Here is a 13,917-nt window from a genome sequence, read left to right as displayed (position 1 = left end):
GTCTGTGCCGTCCAATTTGATAGTAGCTGCATGTGGCTCTTTTAAGTTTGTTAGTTAAAATGAAAAAATAAGTTCCTTTGTCGCACTAGCCACATTTCAAGGGCTCAGTAGTCAGATGTGGCTAGTGACTGTCAATGGGCAGCACAGATACAGGAGACTTCCATCCTTGTAGAAAGTTGTACAGGACAGCACTGGTCTGGGACATTGTGTCATTCCAGGGCCTGTAGAAAGAAGGTGATCTTTGGTTCTTCCCAAGGATCTGCCTCCATTTCTGGCAGCTCCAGTGCTTGTTACTCTTTATCGGGGTCTGACCTTTTCTATACCTGGAGATTCTTTCCTATTTGATCAGGAGTTGAGGCTGCCAGCTACCCTGTTGTGTGTTTGGAAGCCCTCAGGTGGGATTCCATGTGCAGGACTTCTCTTCTAAGTGTGTTCCAGGGTCTGTCCCACAAGGAGGGATGGCATAATGGGGTGGGGGAGGTGGCTTTTTGGAATTCCAGCCCTGGTGCCCTAACCCTCTCCCAGTCTGACTGTGGACAGGTTACATTACCTCTCTGAGTCTTTATAAAGACAGCTTGCCAGACATTGAAATTAATAAATTGATGTAATGCACTTAGCAGAATCTGGTATGTAGATACAGAGTAAGCACTAGGTAGCGTCCCTGCTTGACAGCCCTCAGTTTATTTCTAGGGACAATACCCACCACTTCCCCTGACAGTGCAGTCTCTTCAGAGAAGGGTCATTTTTCCTCTGCTGCATTCCACACTCTTGAAGACTTCAGAAAGTCAGAAATTTGATGTGTCAGGTTTTTGGTGGCCCTGGAAGCAGGGGCAGAGTTCGAGAAGGAGGCCAGAACAGAGGCAGGGAAGAGACTCTAGAGAGTGGGCAGCAGGAGAGGAGGGGCAAAGGCTCCACCCACGTAAGCACTGGGAGGACAAGGATTAGGGCTGTGTTTCTGGTGTTTCAAACAGAAATGGAGAAGAGGTACTCAGTTAATAGTCCTCGACCTGAAGAATGGCTTAGTTGCTGCTTGTTTGGTTGTTTTGAGCATCTAAGGCAGATCAGCCTTCCACACATCATCTGCATATAAGCTTTATTGTTTCAAGCATCCCTGGGGCCAGCCTTGCCTTCCCCCTTGCACATCTAATCTCCTGGGACGTGGGCTTTGCACAGATGGTTCCCTGTGCCTGGACACTCTTCTTCCAGGGAACGCTTACTTATCCCTCCAGATCAGCTCTGTGGGACTATCCCCACCTCCTCAGAGCTCTTCCTCGGTGCTGGGTGCCCACACGCCCTAACGGTTACAGCAGTACAGTGATTGGATCAGGAGGTTGTGGCTTACTCATCTTTGTGTTCCCTTCCCCCTCCAGTCTCACAAGTGCTAGTCACAGAGTAGGTTCCTAAAAATGTTTGCTGAAAATGGCAGGCTTCCTTATCACATAAGGCAACCCAGCAGAAATCGTCTTTGCTCCATTCTCCAGTTTGTGTACCCATTTTCACTGCTTCCCTGCACTTGATATGTGGGGGTTAAGGTGGATTGTAATAGCAAGCCTGGGCTTCAGGGTCAGCCATCTCTTCGCTGGCTCAGTAAGATTATACTCTGATTCCTAACCAACTGATTTCCGGGTCCTTTGAGATGCTGTTGGAAGCACCAGGCCGCAGGAGCATTCTGCTGTGGTGGACACAGTCTGCATGCACCTGTGCTGCTGCTCTGTGTAGGAGCCATAGCTACGTGATCCTGTTGAGCACTTGAAACAACGGCTGGTGCAACTGATGGGCTAAAGCTTAAATTTCATTTCATTTTAATTAAAGTTAAGTAGCCATCTTCTAACTGCAGGTCATAATGAAAGCCCTGTAGGCACTCCCCAGGTGCTTCTGGAAACTCTTCTACTCAGCTTATATCTTCAAGGTATTTTCCTAGAAGAGGCAGCACATAGTAAGGGCCAATGGGGCAGGATTCTTGAGCTTGGTGCCCACTCCACATTCCACTGCCTGGGTGACAGCAGGCTAGACGCAAGTTTCTAGAAGTTGGAGATGAGGTTGAACAGATAAAGATGAGACCACATGGAAAGTATTATCCTGGTTCTACAGAGGCCTAATGTGAGAAAGCAGAGCCTTGGAATCAAGGAAGACTCTTTTTTAAGAAGAGGTAGCATTTGGGTAGTGTTTTGAAAGATGTGTCTAGAACCAGCAGAATGGGAGATGTAGGAAAAAATGTTCTGGGTAGGCAGGCTCAGGGATGCCTGAGAAGGTTTTATTTCATGAGCACCAGAGGATTTAAGGGGGGCAGAGGGGTACTGACCTCCTAAATCACTGTGTTTGAAAGGTCACTCTACCACAGGACAGAGAGGCAGAGGAAAGGCCTGAGTCAGCAAGCCCAGGTGGAAGACAGTTGTCATAGCCCTATGCTTGCTCCAGGCACTGTTCACACTGTTTTACACTTTGTTTTGTTTAACCCCTAAAGCAAAACCTCATGGTTTATCACCATATAAACAAGAATCCCACCACCCAGAGAGGTCAAGTGACTCATGTGACCACAGTTAGAGTAGGGTGGAGTACAAACCAGGCAGGGGTGCTGAGAATCCACCCTCCTTGGCCTCTTGGCTGTGCCACCTCTCACAGGCAAGACACCCTAGGAGAGGAGGTTCCAGAAATATTTGGGACTCTTGTCTGATTCAGGGTGTGGGGAAGATGGGAGATGAAAGTGAATTGCTTTGGGGTAGGTTAACTTGGTAAAAGGTGACTCCAAGAGCCTAGAAGAAAAACGCAGATGAAGCAGGGTTTTGATGTTAGAAGGTCATCCCCACTGCTGATACTTAAGGGAACTCAAAACTCTGGACTCGAGAGTTGGAGCAAGACCATGCCGAATTGACATCACCCAGGGCATGGAGAAGCAGAGGCTGAGCCCTGGTGCTGACTTCCTCAAAGGAGGAAGGGACGAGATGAGAAAGAGGAGAGGTGGTGGGAATCTCTTTCCTCTGGCTGTCTTTATAGTAATTGTACCCCAAGATCAGTCCTCAATTGTATAATGAGACCTCTCTCTTAATTAAAAGTTTTAAGAATAATCTAGATGTTGTCTGGGGCTTTTGTCACATTTGCCTGGGGTTGGGGGTAGCTGGATGAGAATTTGTGCAGAACGAGCAGTAATGGCACCTGCCTTTGGTGTGTCCCACAGGTGGGCAGTCGCCGGGTGATCCAGTACGGTGCAGCCCTCATGCTGGCGCTGGGCATGATTGGGAAGTTCAGCGCCCTCTTCGCCTCCCTCCCGGATCCGGTGCTTGGCGCCCTCTTCTGTACTCTCTTTGGTAAAATCCCATATCCTTGATAGCCTGACCTCTCTCCTTCTCTTCATTTTTGCTAACAAATACCTTCAGTAAGATGGAAGGTGATCATAAATACAAAGGGGATACACCTTCAGAACATAAAAACCCACATCCATCCCTGGGTTGAATTTATGTTAAAAGTAGGACCAAATGTAGGAAACTTGTGCTAGGAAAAATAAGATGACCTTAATCTTTAATTGTTATATCTAACTGATTTAACTTGAATATCTTCTCCCCTGAATCGCCATTTAAAATTGATCATTTTGGGGATCCCTGGGTGGTGCAGCGGTTTGGCACCTGCCTTTGGCCCAGGGCGCGATCCTGGGGACCCGGGATCGAGTCCCACATCGGGCTCCCGGTGCATGGAGCCTGCTTCTCCCTCTGCCTGTGTCTCTGCCTCTCTCTCTCTCTGACTATCATAAATTAAAAAAATTAAAAAAAATATTTTAAAATTGATCATTTTTACCCGGGACTTGCCATGCATGATCTTTGTGCCATCCGTGGTGATCAGGGCCCAGATCTTTGGGTGGGTTTCCCAGCTTAACCAAAATGTTTGTGCATAGGTTTTAAGGGGCAGCCGATGTCCTTAGTTGTCTGCTTGGTCTAAAGAAAGTGCAATGTGATATTTGTGTTCTTCTGTAAGCCCATATGATGCTTAGGCTAAGTAAGAGTCATTTGGATCAGAGAGCCAGGTGGTCACATTCTGACCCCATCCTGTCACTGTTCTGTCTCCCACCTTGTTTCTGGTGAGACAGAGAAGGGACAATGTGGGGAGTCTGTGTGTCTCCTGTATCCATCCATACAGAATAGTGAGCTCAGTGCAACTTGCCATCTGATGTTTCTCTCCAGGAATGATTACAGCTGTTGGACTCTCCAACCTGCAGTTCATCGACTTAAATTCTTCCCGGAATCTCTTTGTGCTTGGATTTTCAATCTTCTTTGGCCTCGTCCTTCCAAGTTACCTCAGACAGAACCCACTTGTCACAGGTAAGGAAAACTGGCCATGAATCTTGGTAATAGTTGGAACCACAGCCACAAGTTTGCAAATAGCCCATCCCCAATTAGAGAGGATTTTGGAACTTCAAGAGTTGTCTCTCTGAACAGCTGTCTACGTATTCGAGACTCACTCTGCGCCGCTTACCTGGAAATCCCTTGAACATCCAGCATGGGATGCACGTGACATATGCACATTAAGGTCTCTTTATTTCCTGGAACCCTGTCTTTTGAGAGGATACCAGTGTATAAGACCTTTTGATTCCTCAGACTAATGCTTTATGAAAATGTATAGTTTAAGACTCAGCTTCATAGATTTTCAAATACATGTCTTTCTACTGGGATTACAACTACCTTGAATTCAAGATTAACCTTTTTAACACCTTATTATTTTAATAACCTGATGTCATGAAGAATGAACAAAAGGGAACCTTTTTTTTTTTTTTTTTTTTTTGTGGGGAGGGCAGAGGAAGAGAAAGAATCTCAAGCAGACTCCATGCCTAGTGTGGAGCCCAGTGTGGAGCCCAGTGTGGATCTTGCTCTCACAACCGTGAGATCGTGACCTAGGCAGAAATCGAGTTGGATGCTCAACCAGCTGGGACATCAGGTGCCCCCAAGGAAAAACCGTCTTAAGAAATAGCGATTGCTGTTGACATTTTATGCAGAATTGGGGACCATTTGATTTTTTTTTTTTAGGTAAAATTTATATAATGTGAAATTATTTTAAAGTGAATGGTTCAATGCCATCTTAGTACATTTACAGTGTCTTGTAACCACCACCTGTATTTAGTTTCCAAAACTATCTCCTCACCCCAAAGTAGAATTCCACACCCATTAAGTGATTAATCCTATTATCTCCCTTCACCCAGCCTCTGGCAACTACCAATTTACTTTCTGTTTCTGTGGATTTACCTATTCTGGATATTTCACAGAAATGAAATCATACAATATGTGATCTCTGGCTTCACATACAATATGTGATCTCTGGCTTCTTTCACTTAGCATAATATTTTTGAGATTTATATAAGAATATTTTATTCTTATTCTTATTTCATTCCTTTTTATGGCTAATAATATTCCATTGTATGTATATACTGTAATCTGCTTATCCATTTGTCCGGTAATGGACATTGGGTTGTTCCTACCCTTTGACAGTTGTGAGCAGTGCTGCTATGAGCATTGTTGTATAAGTACAATCAGTCCTCATTCATGGTAGCTGTGTCCTGGAAAGTCACCGTGAGCATGGAATTAGCAAATCCTGACCCATCCCTTCTAGGGGAACCATAGCCAAGAGCAGTGTATATATAATTCATCTAACACATGTATTTTTCTTCCTGAGGCACAGCACAGTCTTCCTGCACTTAGGAACAGTAGACAGCACTTCAATACAGCACTTGGAGGCCATTTTAAACAATGAAATCACCAACCAAAAACACAGAATTGGGGAAAAAAGTGGTGTTAGACAGCTGCAAGCACACTGGAGATGAGCTATGAGAGCTGAGACAAGAAGGCAGAGTGTAATCTTGTTTGACCTCTGCTGGGAACATATGTGTTAGGTGGACCCAAAGTTTGTGCTGCTCTGTGAATGACCATGAAAGCCAGGAGTATTCATTTTGGGTTTACAGATAAATTTTAGGGTGTAGGTAAATTCACAAATACAGAAGCTGTCTGCCATAATGAGGATCAGCTATATTTGTATCTCTGTGCTCAGTTCTCTTGGCTATATACCGAGGAGTAGAATTGCTGGACGGTAGGGTAATTCTAGGTTTTAACTTTTTGAGGAACTGCCAAACTGATTCCCACCAGCTAAGCTCAGGGGCTTCTCTTTCTCCACATTCTTACCAACACTTGTTATTTTCTGTTAAGGATCATGTATTTTAAAGATTTTATTTATTTTATTTTAGAGAGAGTGAGCAAGCATGTGTGCACACATGTGTGGGAGGGGGGCAGAGAGAGAGAGACCAAGACAGAGGCTGACTCCCCGCTGAGCCCAGAGTCCAGCAACAGGGCTTGATCTCAGGATGCTGAGATCATGACCTGAGCTGCAACCAAGAGTTAGATACTCAACCGACTAAGCCACCCAGGTGCTCGCGCTCCTAAGGGTCATATATTTTAAATACAGAAAGTGTGAGAGCTTCTAATAACAGAGATTCTTGCTGCTTTTTTACGTTTTACTGTATCACATTCATGTGAGTTCATTTATATGCATCCAATTGCTCCTGATTAAAAGCAGCTAAGCACAAATCAGTGACCCAGGATTCTGAAACCCTTTATGTGTTTGTAAATACCACCAATATTTTCATTGTATTCTTACTTTGTAATATTTTCAGCCTTACAACAGCCATCTTTTTATTAATTTTTTTCCTTAATATGTAAACCATGTTCCAGTGGCTTCTTAGTTCATTCTAGGGTGAGCTTCACTATTAGGTTTCTCTTCTATGGACCATTGTTGGGAAGTTTTCTTTTAGGGATAACCTCTTGATTATTGTTGAAATTATTTATAGTGGCTTAAAATGTTACTGGCAAAAATGTATCTACTCAGGTACAATAGAAATTTATACTTTCGTCTATAAATTTCACATTAACTGGTAATTGGTGCCCACCCCAGTGCTCTTTCCTAGCCATCCTGGCTGTGGCAGTGACCCTATGGCTGTGTTCTCTTTCTAGGGATAACAGGAATTGATCAGGTGTTGAACGTTCTTCTCACAACTGCTATGTTTGTAGGAGGCTGTGTGGCTTTTATTTTGGATAACACCATCCCAGGTATGTGGTATATATGAAACATGCTTGTTCCATATTTGAGTTATTTGTTTTACAAAATAAATGAGAAGGCAGGCAGAGTGAACCCATTCAAAAGCCATCGCTGGTTAAAATGGTCTTTTCTGAAGTGGTTAAGATGACACTCCCAGCCTCCTTTTATGAATCAGCTTCTTGCTGATAAACCTAGTGGGGATTTTTTTTCTCCCCACTGAGTTAGGAGAAAGCAGGTAAGGCCCTTGCCCATGGTCAGGTGCCTTGGGCACACTCCAGGCTGCCGCTGCCTGCAGAGCTATGCTTAGTACCTGCAGTGGCTCTCATCAGCTCATTCAGACACTCCTCCCAGCTGGCTGCTCACAGCCTCTAGGATTTCTCCTCCTTCCTGAGGCAGGCCCCTCTACCAACTAAAAGCAAAAGAGAGTGAGTATGGTGGGTACAGGCAGTTGACAGGATCAGTGACTGAGGGATTGATGGAAGCAGGGGTTTCCCATTGCCCGTAACCCCTTCTCCTCAGCTGGGTGCACTGTATGCTAAGTGCTAGGTGATGGGTGAGGCTGTGATGTGGGCCCTGCCTCACAGCCTTCCCAGCTTCCCAGAGTAGCCTGCCAGTACTATTGGAAAGTGCTGCCACAGACACACTGGAAGATTCACCTGTCAAGGAAGGGTGATGCTTGTTTTGAGCTTGAAGGTTTTGTTAAGATTTTTTACCCTTAAAGGCAGCATACCTCCAAAAAGCCTCAATCAAGAGGTTGCTGGGAAATCCAGGGATGAACACATCAGGCAGAAGGAATCACATGCATGAATATGTGGAAGGTGTTAGATTTGTGGACGTCAATAACTAACACACACTTTTAGAGCTAATGGAGAGGCACAGGAGCCAGATATATGGAAATGAAAGTTAGCTTTGTTACAAAAACACTGAGGGAAGGGCATGGTTTAGATGTAAGAAAATAATGATGTTCCTTATACTATACCATGGACTTAAACTTGTTGTCTAGGTTTGGGCAGAGAAGTATGTTGTCCAGTATCACATGTAGCCAAGGGCAGGTGCCAGTCTGCCTCTCTTCACTGGGAAAATTGAGGAAAAAATAATTCAGGGCTCCTATCTTTCTCCCTGACTGCTGTATCAGGGTACAGAGAGGCCTAGAGTGTTAATACCAATGGAAGTTCTTCCTCACAAAAGGAGCATGAGGTGGGGAATACATAGCAAGTGGCACCCCTTTCCATTCCCCTCTCCACACAGATAGAGCAGAGCAGGGCCTGGATGGGGGATGGTTTGCCCTGACCAATTGTTGAAGGCATTACATATGGTATAATAAAGACTGAATCCCATTTTGCAGAGATCACACTTGCAATTTAGAAGTTTTTTTTGTTTTTTGAGAAAGGATTTGGAGAAGGAGATGGTGAGATGGAAGAGCAGGCAGCCAGTTAGGGGACTGTTATGATGACCCCAGAAAGCAAGTCACATGGCATGGGCCAGACCTCAACAGTGACGATTGAGAATATAGGTCACATGGAAGGACAGGAAGGAGGCATAGCCATCTGATCGCCTGAACGGGGAACACAGGGAATGAGAATGGATTAGCCATTCTTAGATTGCTGGCTCAGGCACCTGGATGGCTGAGTGCCATCAGCTCCTCCTCACAGGCTCCTTGCTGTCATCCTGGCAGGTTCCATATACGGAACAGCACGTTGGCCATCTGAACTCTTGGTGGAACTGTCACACTAAACATTCCATTATATTGTTTTGTGCGTGTGTGTATTAGGTACTCCAGAGGAAAGAGGCATCAGGAAATGGAAGAAGGGCGTGGGCAAAGGAAGCAAGTCGCTCGATGGCATGGAATCCTACGATTTGCCATTTGGCATGAACATTATTAAAAAATACAGATGCTTCAGCTATTTACCCATCAGCCCAACCTTTGTGGGCTACACGTGGAAAGGCCTCGGGAAGAGTGCCACCAGCCGGAGTTCAGATGAGGACTCACAGGCCACGGTATAGCTGTAGCTCACCCTGTGGCCCGGCCGCAGTGAGGCATGAATCTGTAGTTCCTTCCTGAATAACAAGCAGTAACATATATGTTTGTATATCTGCATTTACATTCTGCACCCAGAGCTAAGATGATTACAAATAGCTTTTTTGTTGTGGGTGGTGATTGTGTCTAATATCGTGTCTCACCTGTCTCCTTATTTAAGCCCTACCCTTTGCCCTTGAGAGTGTTCATTGAACTTGAAGTTCCTATCCTCATATGGGAGTGGGTGTTTGAAATCCACAGCAGTTCCTTGGTTTGGGTCTCCTTCCACCACCGTGGGCTAGCTTTCCCACAGGCTGCCTCGGTGGCCCAGGGGCTTTCTGTCCTAGAAGCCCCTGGACCTGCCTCTGTTTTATTTGACCTCAGCCTACAACCTGCAGAGACCTCCCTCTAGTCCAGGGGCACCACTATTCTCACACTGTCACAGCTGACTGGTCAAATGTGATTCTGTGTTTCCTGATACTCCTGAGGAAGGAAGCTCTTGACCTGGTTGAAAACAGTGAAATGGTTACCCCATGCTTGGGTGAGGTTTGTACAGGTATTCTTAGAATTGAAATATGTTGTTTGAGGGATTGGAGGGGAAGGAACTTACCTTGAAGTCCTATCTGATTCTCAACTGCTCTTTCTTGGTAACACCCTAGCCCACACTGGGCCAGCACATTTCATACTGGCTTCTTTTTCACTATAATTGAGACACTCTGACATTTATCACTCTGGGCTGGTGTGATGGGTATAGAGTGCCACACAGGGCACTAAGCAGATGTTTATGGGAGTCTTGACTCTGCTGTCATGTGGATGTCAGTTACTGTTGCGCGTATCTATAAATTACGAGATTTTATTCCTATTTAATGTTATTGACTATAGCAGATTTTTGAAATCAGTGTTTTTCCATGTGACCCTCTTACCTTGCATCCCTGTTACTTATCTCCCACCCCTCACCTCCCATTAAGAAAAGAACCAGCATTTGTAAAGCTGTGGACACCATCAGGGAAGCTTGTCGTCATGGCTTTTGAAGGCCAGTAATCATTATTGTGGTTGTGTTTTGTATTGCTTGATACCATGAAAATGTAAATACTGTAATGCCTAATCTATTTATCAAAACTGACTACTGGACCAGAGCCCAGAAACCATGGGTTAAGTTATACGTGAATTTGTTTTGTGAAGAAGGGAAGCTGGGGGCAGATAATCAACAGAGCAACCATATTGAGTGGTCGGACATCTTGGTAACTTCATCACTGCAGTTGTGAGTGTTTTCTGAACTTAAGACTTAAGGAGACTTTGTGTGGGTTGCCACATTGTGTGTCCACTGGATCTTGATTTTGCAAAGGGGAGGATTAGACCCCCTGGCCAAATGCACCTTTATTGTTTAAGTCCTTGCGAGGTGGTGAGAAAAGCAGTTGGCAGGGCCTCTTCTGTTGAGTTCTCGTTAATAACACTAAATCCTTTCTGAAAAAATGACTTCTGTGGAATTTGGTTTGAAATTTTTCAGCCAAAGGAAAACCCTCAAACATGAAGTAGCAACCCAGCCACGTGAGGTGGTGCTTCTTAGGTGGTTTGTTGACCTGGTTGACCCTTGTATGGCCTCGGGTATTCCTATCTCAGACAGCAGGGCATGGTTCTCAGCAGCCTTGTGTCCACTGGGTGCGTTTTCTTGCCCCCATAGCTGGCTCCGCGCCACTGCGTTGGGATATCCTTGGCAGCATTACTGTGTCACTACAGCCTCCCTGACTCCTGGGAATTTTTGGGCTTCGCAGCAGATTCTGGCAGGAACGGTTCAGAGCTACTGCATTGTTTTGGCCAAGATCTAGTTGAAGATTAAGTAAAAAAATTAGATTCTAAATTACATTTAATTCTGTATGTTGTTTTTAAAAATTTATCTGATGCATCATTAACTTTAGAAGCACACTGGTTAACGACTCTTATCCCTTTAACTTGGTAAGCACTTGATGCCTAAGGCCATCCTGCACCGACCTGCTCTCAGTTTCCATTTGCATTTTTGCTCAGTGTCTTTAATTTTTCTGCTCTGAAAAATGGGGAAGACTGTTAAACATGCCAGAGATTCTAGCTCTCTAGAAGAGCAGAAGGACCAAATATCCAAATAAAAGCATCTGAACCATTGGATAATCTTAACTTTCAGCTGAACGTGACCGGGCATCTTCCCTCCCAGTGAGTGACACTCAGGATATATGCTTCAAACATCCCTCCTTGGGCTGGGTTGTATTGGGAGATTCCAAATCTGCTGGTCTGGGGGCTGTAAGCTTTTAAATGTGGAGGGAAGCCCTATACCCCCATCTTCTGTTAGAAATGAGGGGTTTGTCCTTCTTGTTCCACTGGGGCCAACTTTAGATCCCCTAAGGTTGGGTGGGGGAAGGGGACAGGAGGTGGGGACGAACGAGGGCAGCTTGACTAGAGTTCTCAATGAGTCTGATACTTTCTGTACAGTGTGAAACTCACCTTAAGTGTTTGGAGTCTCTATGATTTAGACAGTGGTCCTCCTGCTGGCAAATATGTTACAGAATGAGTCTGTAACAAAGAGAAAAATGTATTCATCTGCTCCTTAGGCTTAAGCACAAACCTGAAAAGGAGGTTTCGGGGAATGCAGTGGCAGTGCATAGTCCGTTCCTGTGCACTTCCCACTTATGTTGTTGGCCTGCATTGCTGGGGCTGCATACCCACCATGCTTTGTTTGGCCAAAAGAATGTTTTAAAGTGTTTTGGATATAAATGTCCTTGGGCAGGGCATTCAGACTCCAATTTCCGTAGTGAGCACCTACTCACCATCTTTACATTTACCTTGGCGATCTTGATGTGAGAAGTACCAGGTATTTATACGGACAGTAAATGCTGTCTTATCATGGTGGGTGGCAAGGGAGATCCCACCACTGGTTTGAATAAAATACCTAACATGATTGACATAATAATGGGAAATGGCTCCAGTCTTTGTCACATTAGGGAATTAAATTTAGATTCATTCATACCAACCCTTTAAGAGGATTTCAGATGTTAACTTTTAAGTTTCTGGTGATTGGTGAAGGCAAGAGAAGTGGCTTAACCAGGCCAGCTAGAATGAAGCGTCACGAGTCCTGATGGTTTCCCATTTTCATGGTAACAAATTCACACACAGGATTTGCTTTATACTGTAGAATACTGACTTTCATGATGACGACTTGGTTTATGCATGAATATTGCAGTATTTCCATATAGTAAAATAACATTTCTACCCAGGATAATAGTCACAGTTTTCCAGGGAGGGAATGATACAATTTTCATGACAATGTCATGTGATAATAGAATTTCTCCATTGATGAATCTCTAGTACGTGTGTATACTTTATTTACCCATGCGTCTATTTTATCACCATGAGCTAAGTTGGTATTTCTTTAGTTCGCGGCCCTGCTGAAATACTGGTACTGGCAACTTAGACTTGAAGTTGGTAACTATAATCTTCCAATACCGATGCCACAAGAGTGGCCAGGCCAGGTAGAAGGTGAATAATAGGGAGCTGTGGCAGATGTCTCCTTCTGGAACGTGTCTGACAGTGAGCAGCAGTGTCTGCGTAGGCGCCGCGCTCGGGCTGGACCCCGAAGCCACAGCCCCCAGGCACCCTGGCCAGCTGTGGCTGTGCTCTCACTGCCCAAGGGCCTGAAACTTCACTTGGCAGGGCCCACCTCTCAGGGGAGCCGCCCTTTGCCTCTGAGGAGTGCCTGGGGTTTTCACATGCTGGGCGTGTGGTGCTCTGTCCCCTGATGATTCAGACACCCGCCACTTCATCTGCAGTCACATCCCGAGTAGCGCAGGAAGACTGCCCATTGTTGCCGGCATTTGGCCTCAACCAGTGGACATGGAGAGCATGTTAGCGCTGGGCACCCCTCATTCAGCAGCCTCATACACATTCCTGTCCTTTTAGGTTGTTCTTGACTGTGCCTCGTCATCACTCCACAGAAGTCACATCCAGCATCCTTAGACTTGCTGTGTCTGTTTCCTGGCACTTAGAGCACCCTCACCAGTGTTGCTGTCTCACCCCTCAATCTAATCCCCTTTTCTGTTCGTTTGTAACAACCTTTGTGGGACACATTAATAAATTTGACTGTTCTCAAAGCAGTGGGGATGCCTATATTTTCCTTGAGTTTTTGTGACTGACTTTGGCTATATATACCTTTCTGGGATTTTTTTTGTTTTTTATTTTTATTTTGCATACTGAGGGTATTTGGGGGTGGGGTTGTTTTTTGAGATGTGTAATTCTTTTATGGAGTTTTTAAAAAGAATTTTCATATTGTTTTTCTAACATGGCTTCATTAAACGTTTAAGTATTTTAAAAATATGTAATATTTGGACCAGATGTTGTGAATAATAGTAGAGATAAAGCTATTTTATTCTGTATTTTTAAAACCGTTCCGTACAAATAAAAGCTCTCCTGGACCCAGTTCTCCGTTCGTGTGCCTCTTCTTTTCCCTGGTCTTTAAAAAATTTGTCATTAATTAAAAGTCATCACCTAGAGGAGGGAAATCAACAAATTAAAAAACTCAATCCAGCAAGCCTCAGATGTTACCATTGTCAGGGTCCTGGAAGACTTGAAAGCAGGAACCAGAGTGTCATCTGTTCCCATGACCAGAGAACCACAGCAGGCTCATTGGGGATTTCCTGAGTGAGCCTTCATTACAGGATGCGACCTGCCAGGCTGTGGCTGAAATTGTGAAGCTCTTGTTAAGTCGGCGACATCTGGAGGCTGGCTGGTCAGAGAAGCTGTCTGTCCCCACGGTGCAATCAGAGGCTCCCAGAGTATTCAGCCTGACTGAGTATTGATGCTGGGGCAAG

General features: G+C 44.9%; 1 protein-coding gene across 8 annotated transcripts in view; it reads left to right on the top strand.

The window, feature by feature from the left end:
* The window catches only part of SLC23A2 (solute carrier family 23 member 2), a 134,830-nt gene extending 121,309 nt beyond the window's left edge, over nucleotides 1-13,521 (top strand). For all 8 annotated transcript variants that reach the window (XM_041732687.1, XM_041732688.1, XM_041732689.1 and 5 more), the window contains 4 exons: nucleotides 3,176-3,305; nucleotides 4,173-4,310; nucleotides 6,984-7,079; nucleotides 8,840-13,521. In XM_041732687.1, the coding sequence (XP_041588621.1) occupies nucleotides 3,176-3,305; nucleotides 4,173-4,310; nucleotides 6,984-7,079; nucleotides 8,840-9,072 (597 nt within the window). In that variant the 3' untranslated portion in view covers nucleotides 9,073-13,521. The remainder of the gene's footprint in view (nucleotides 1-3,175; nucleotides 3,306-4,172; nucleotides 4,311-6,983; nucleotides 7,080-8,839) is intronic.
* The last annotated feature ends 396 nt before the right edge of the window (nucleotides 13,522-13,917 follow it).

The sequence above is a fragment of the Vulpes lagopus genome, chromosome 18, assembly GCF_018345385.1.
Source record: "Vulpes lagopus strain Blue_001 chromosome 18, ASM1834538v1, whole genome shotgun sequence".
NCBI classification, from domain to species: Eukaryota; Metazoa; Chordata; class Mammalia; order Carnivora; family Canidae; genus Vulpes; species Vulpes lagopus.
The sequence above is the reverse complement of the archived record's forward strand: the minus strand, read 5'-3'. Positions and strand labels throughout refer to the sequence as shown.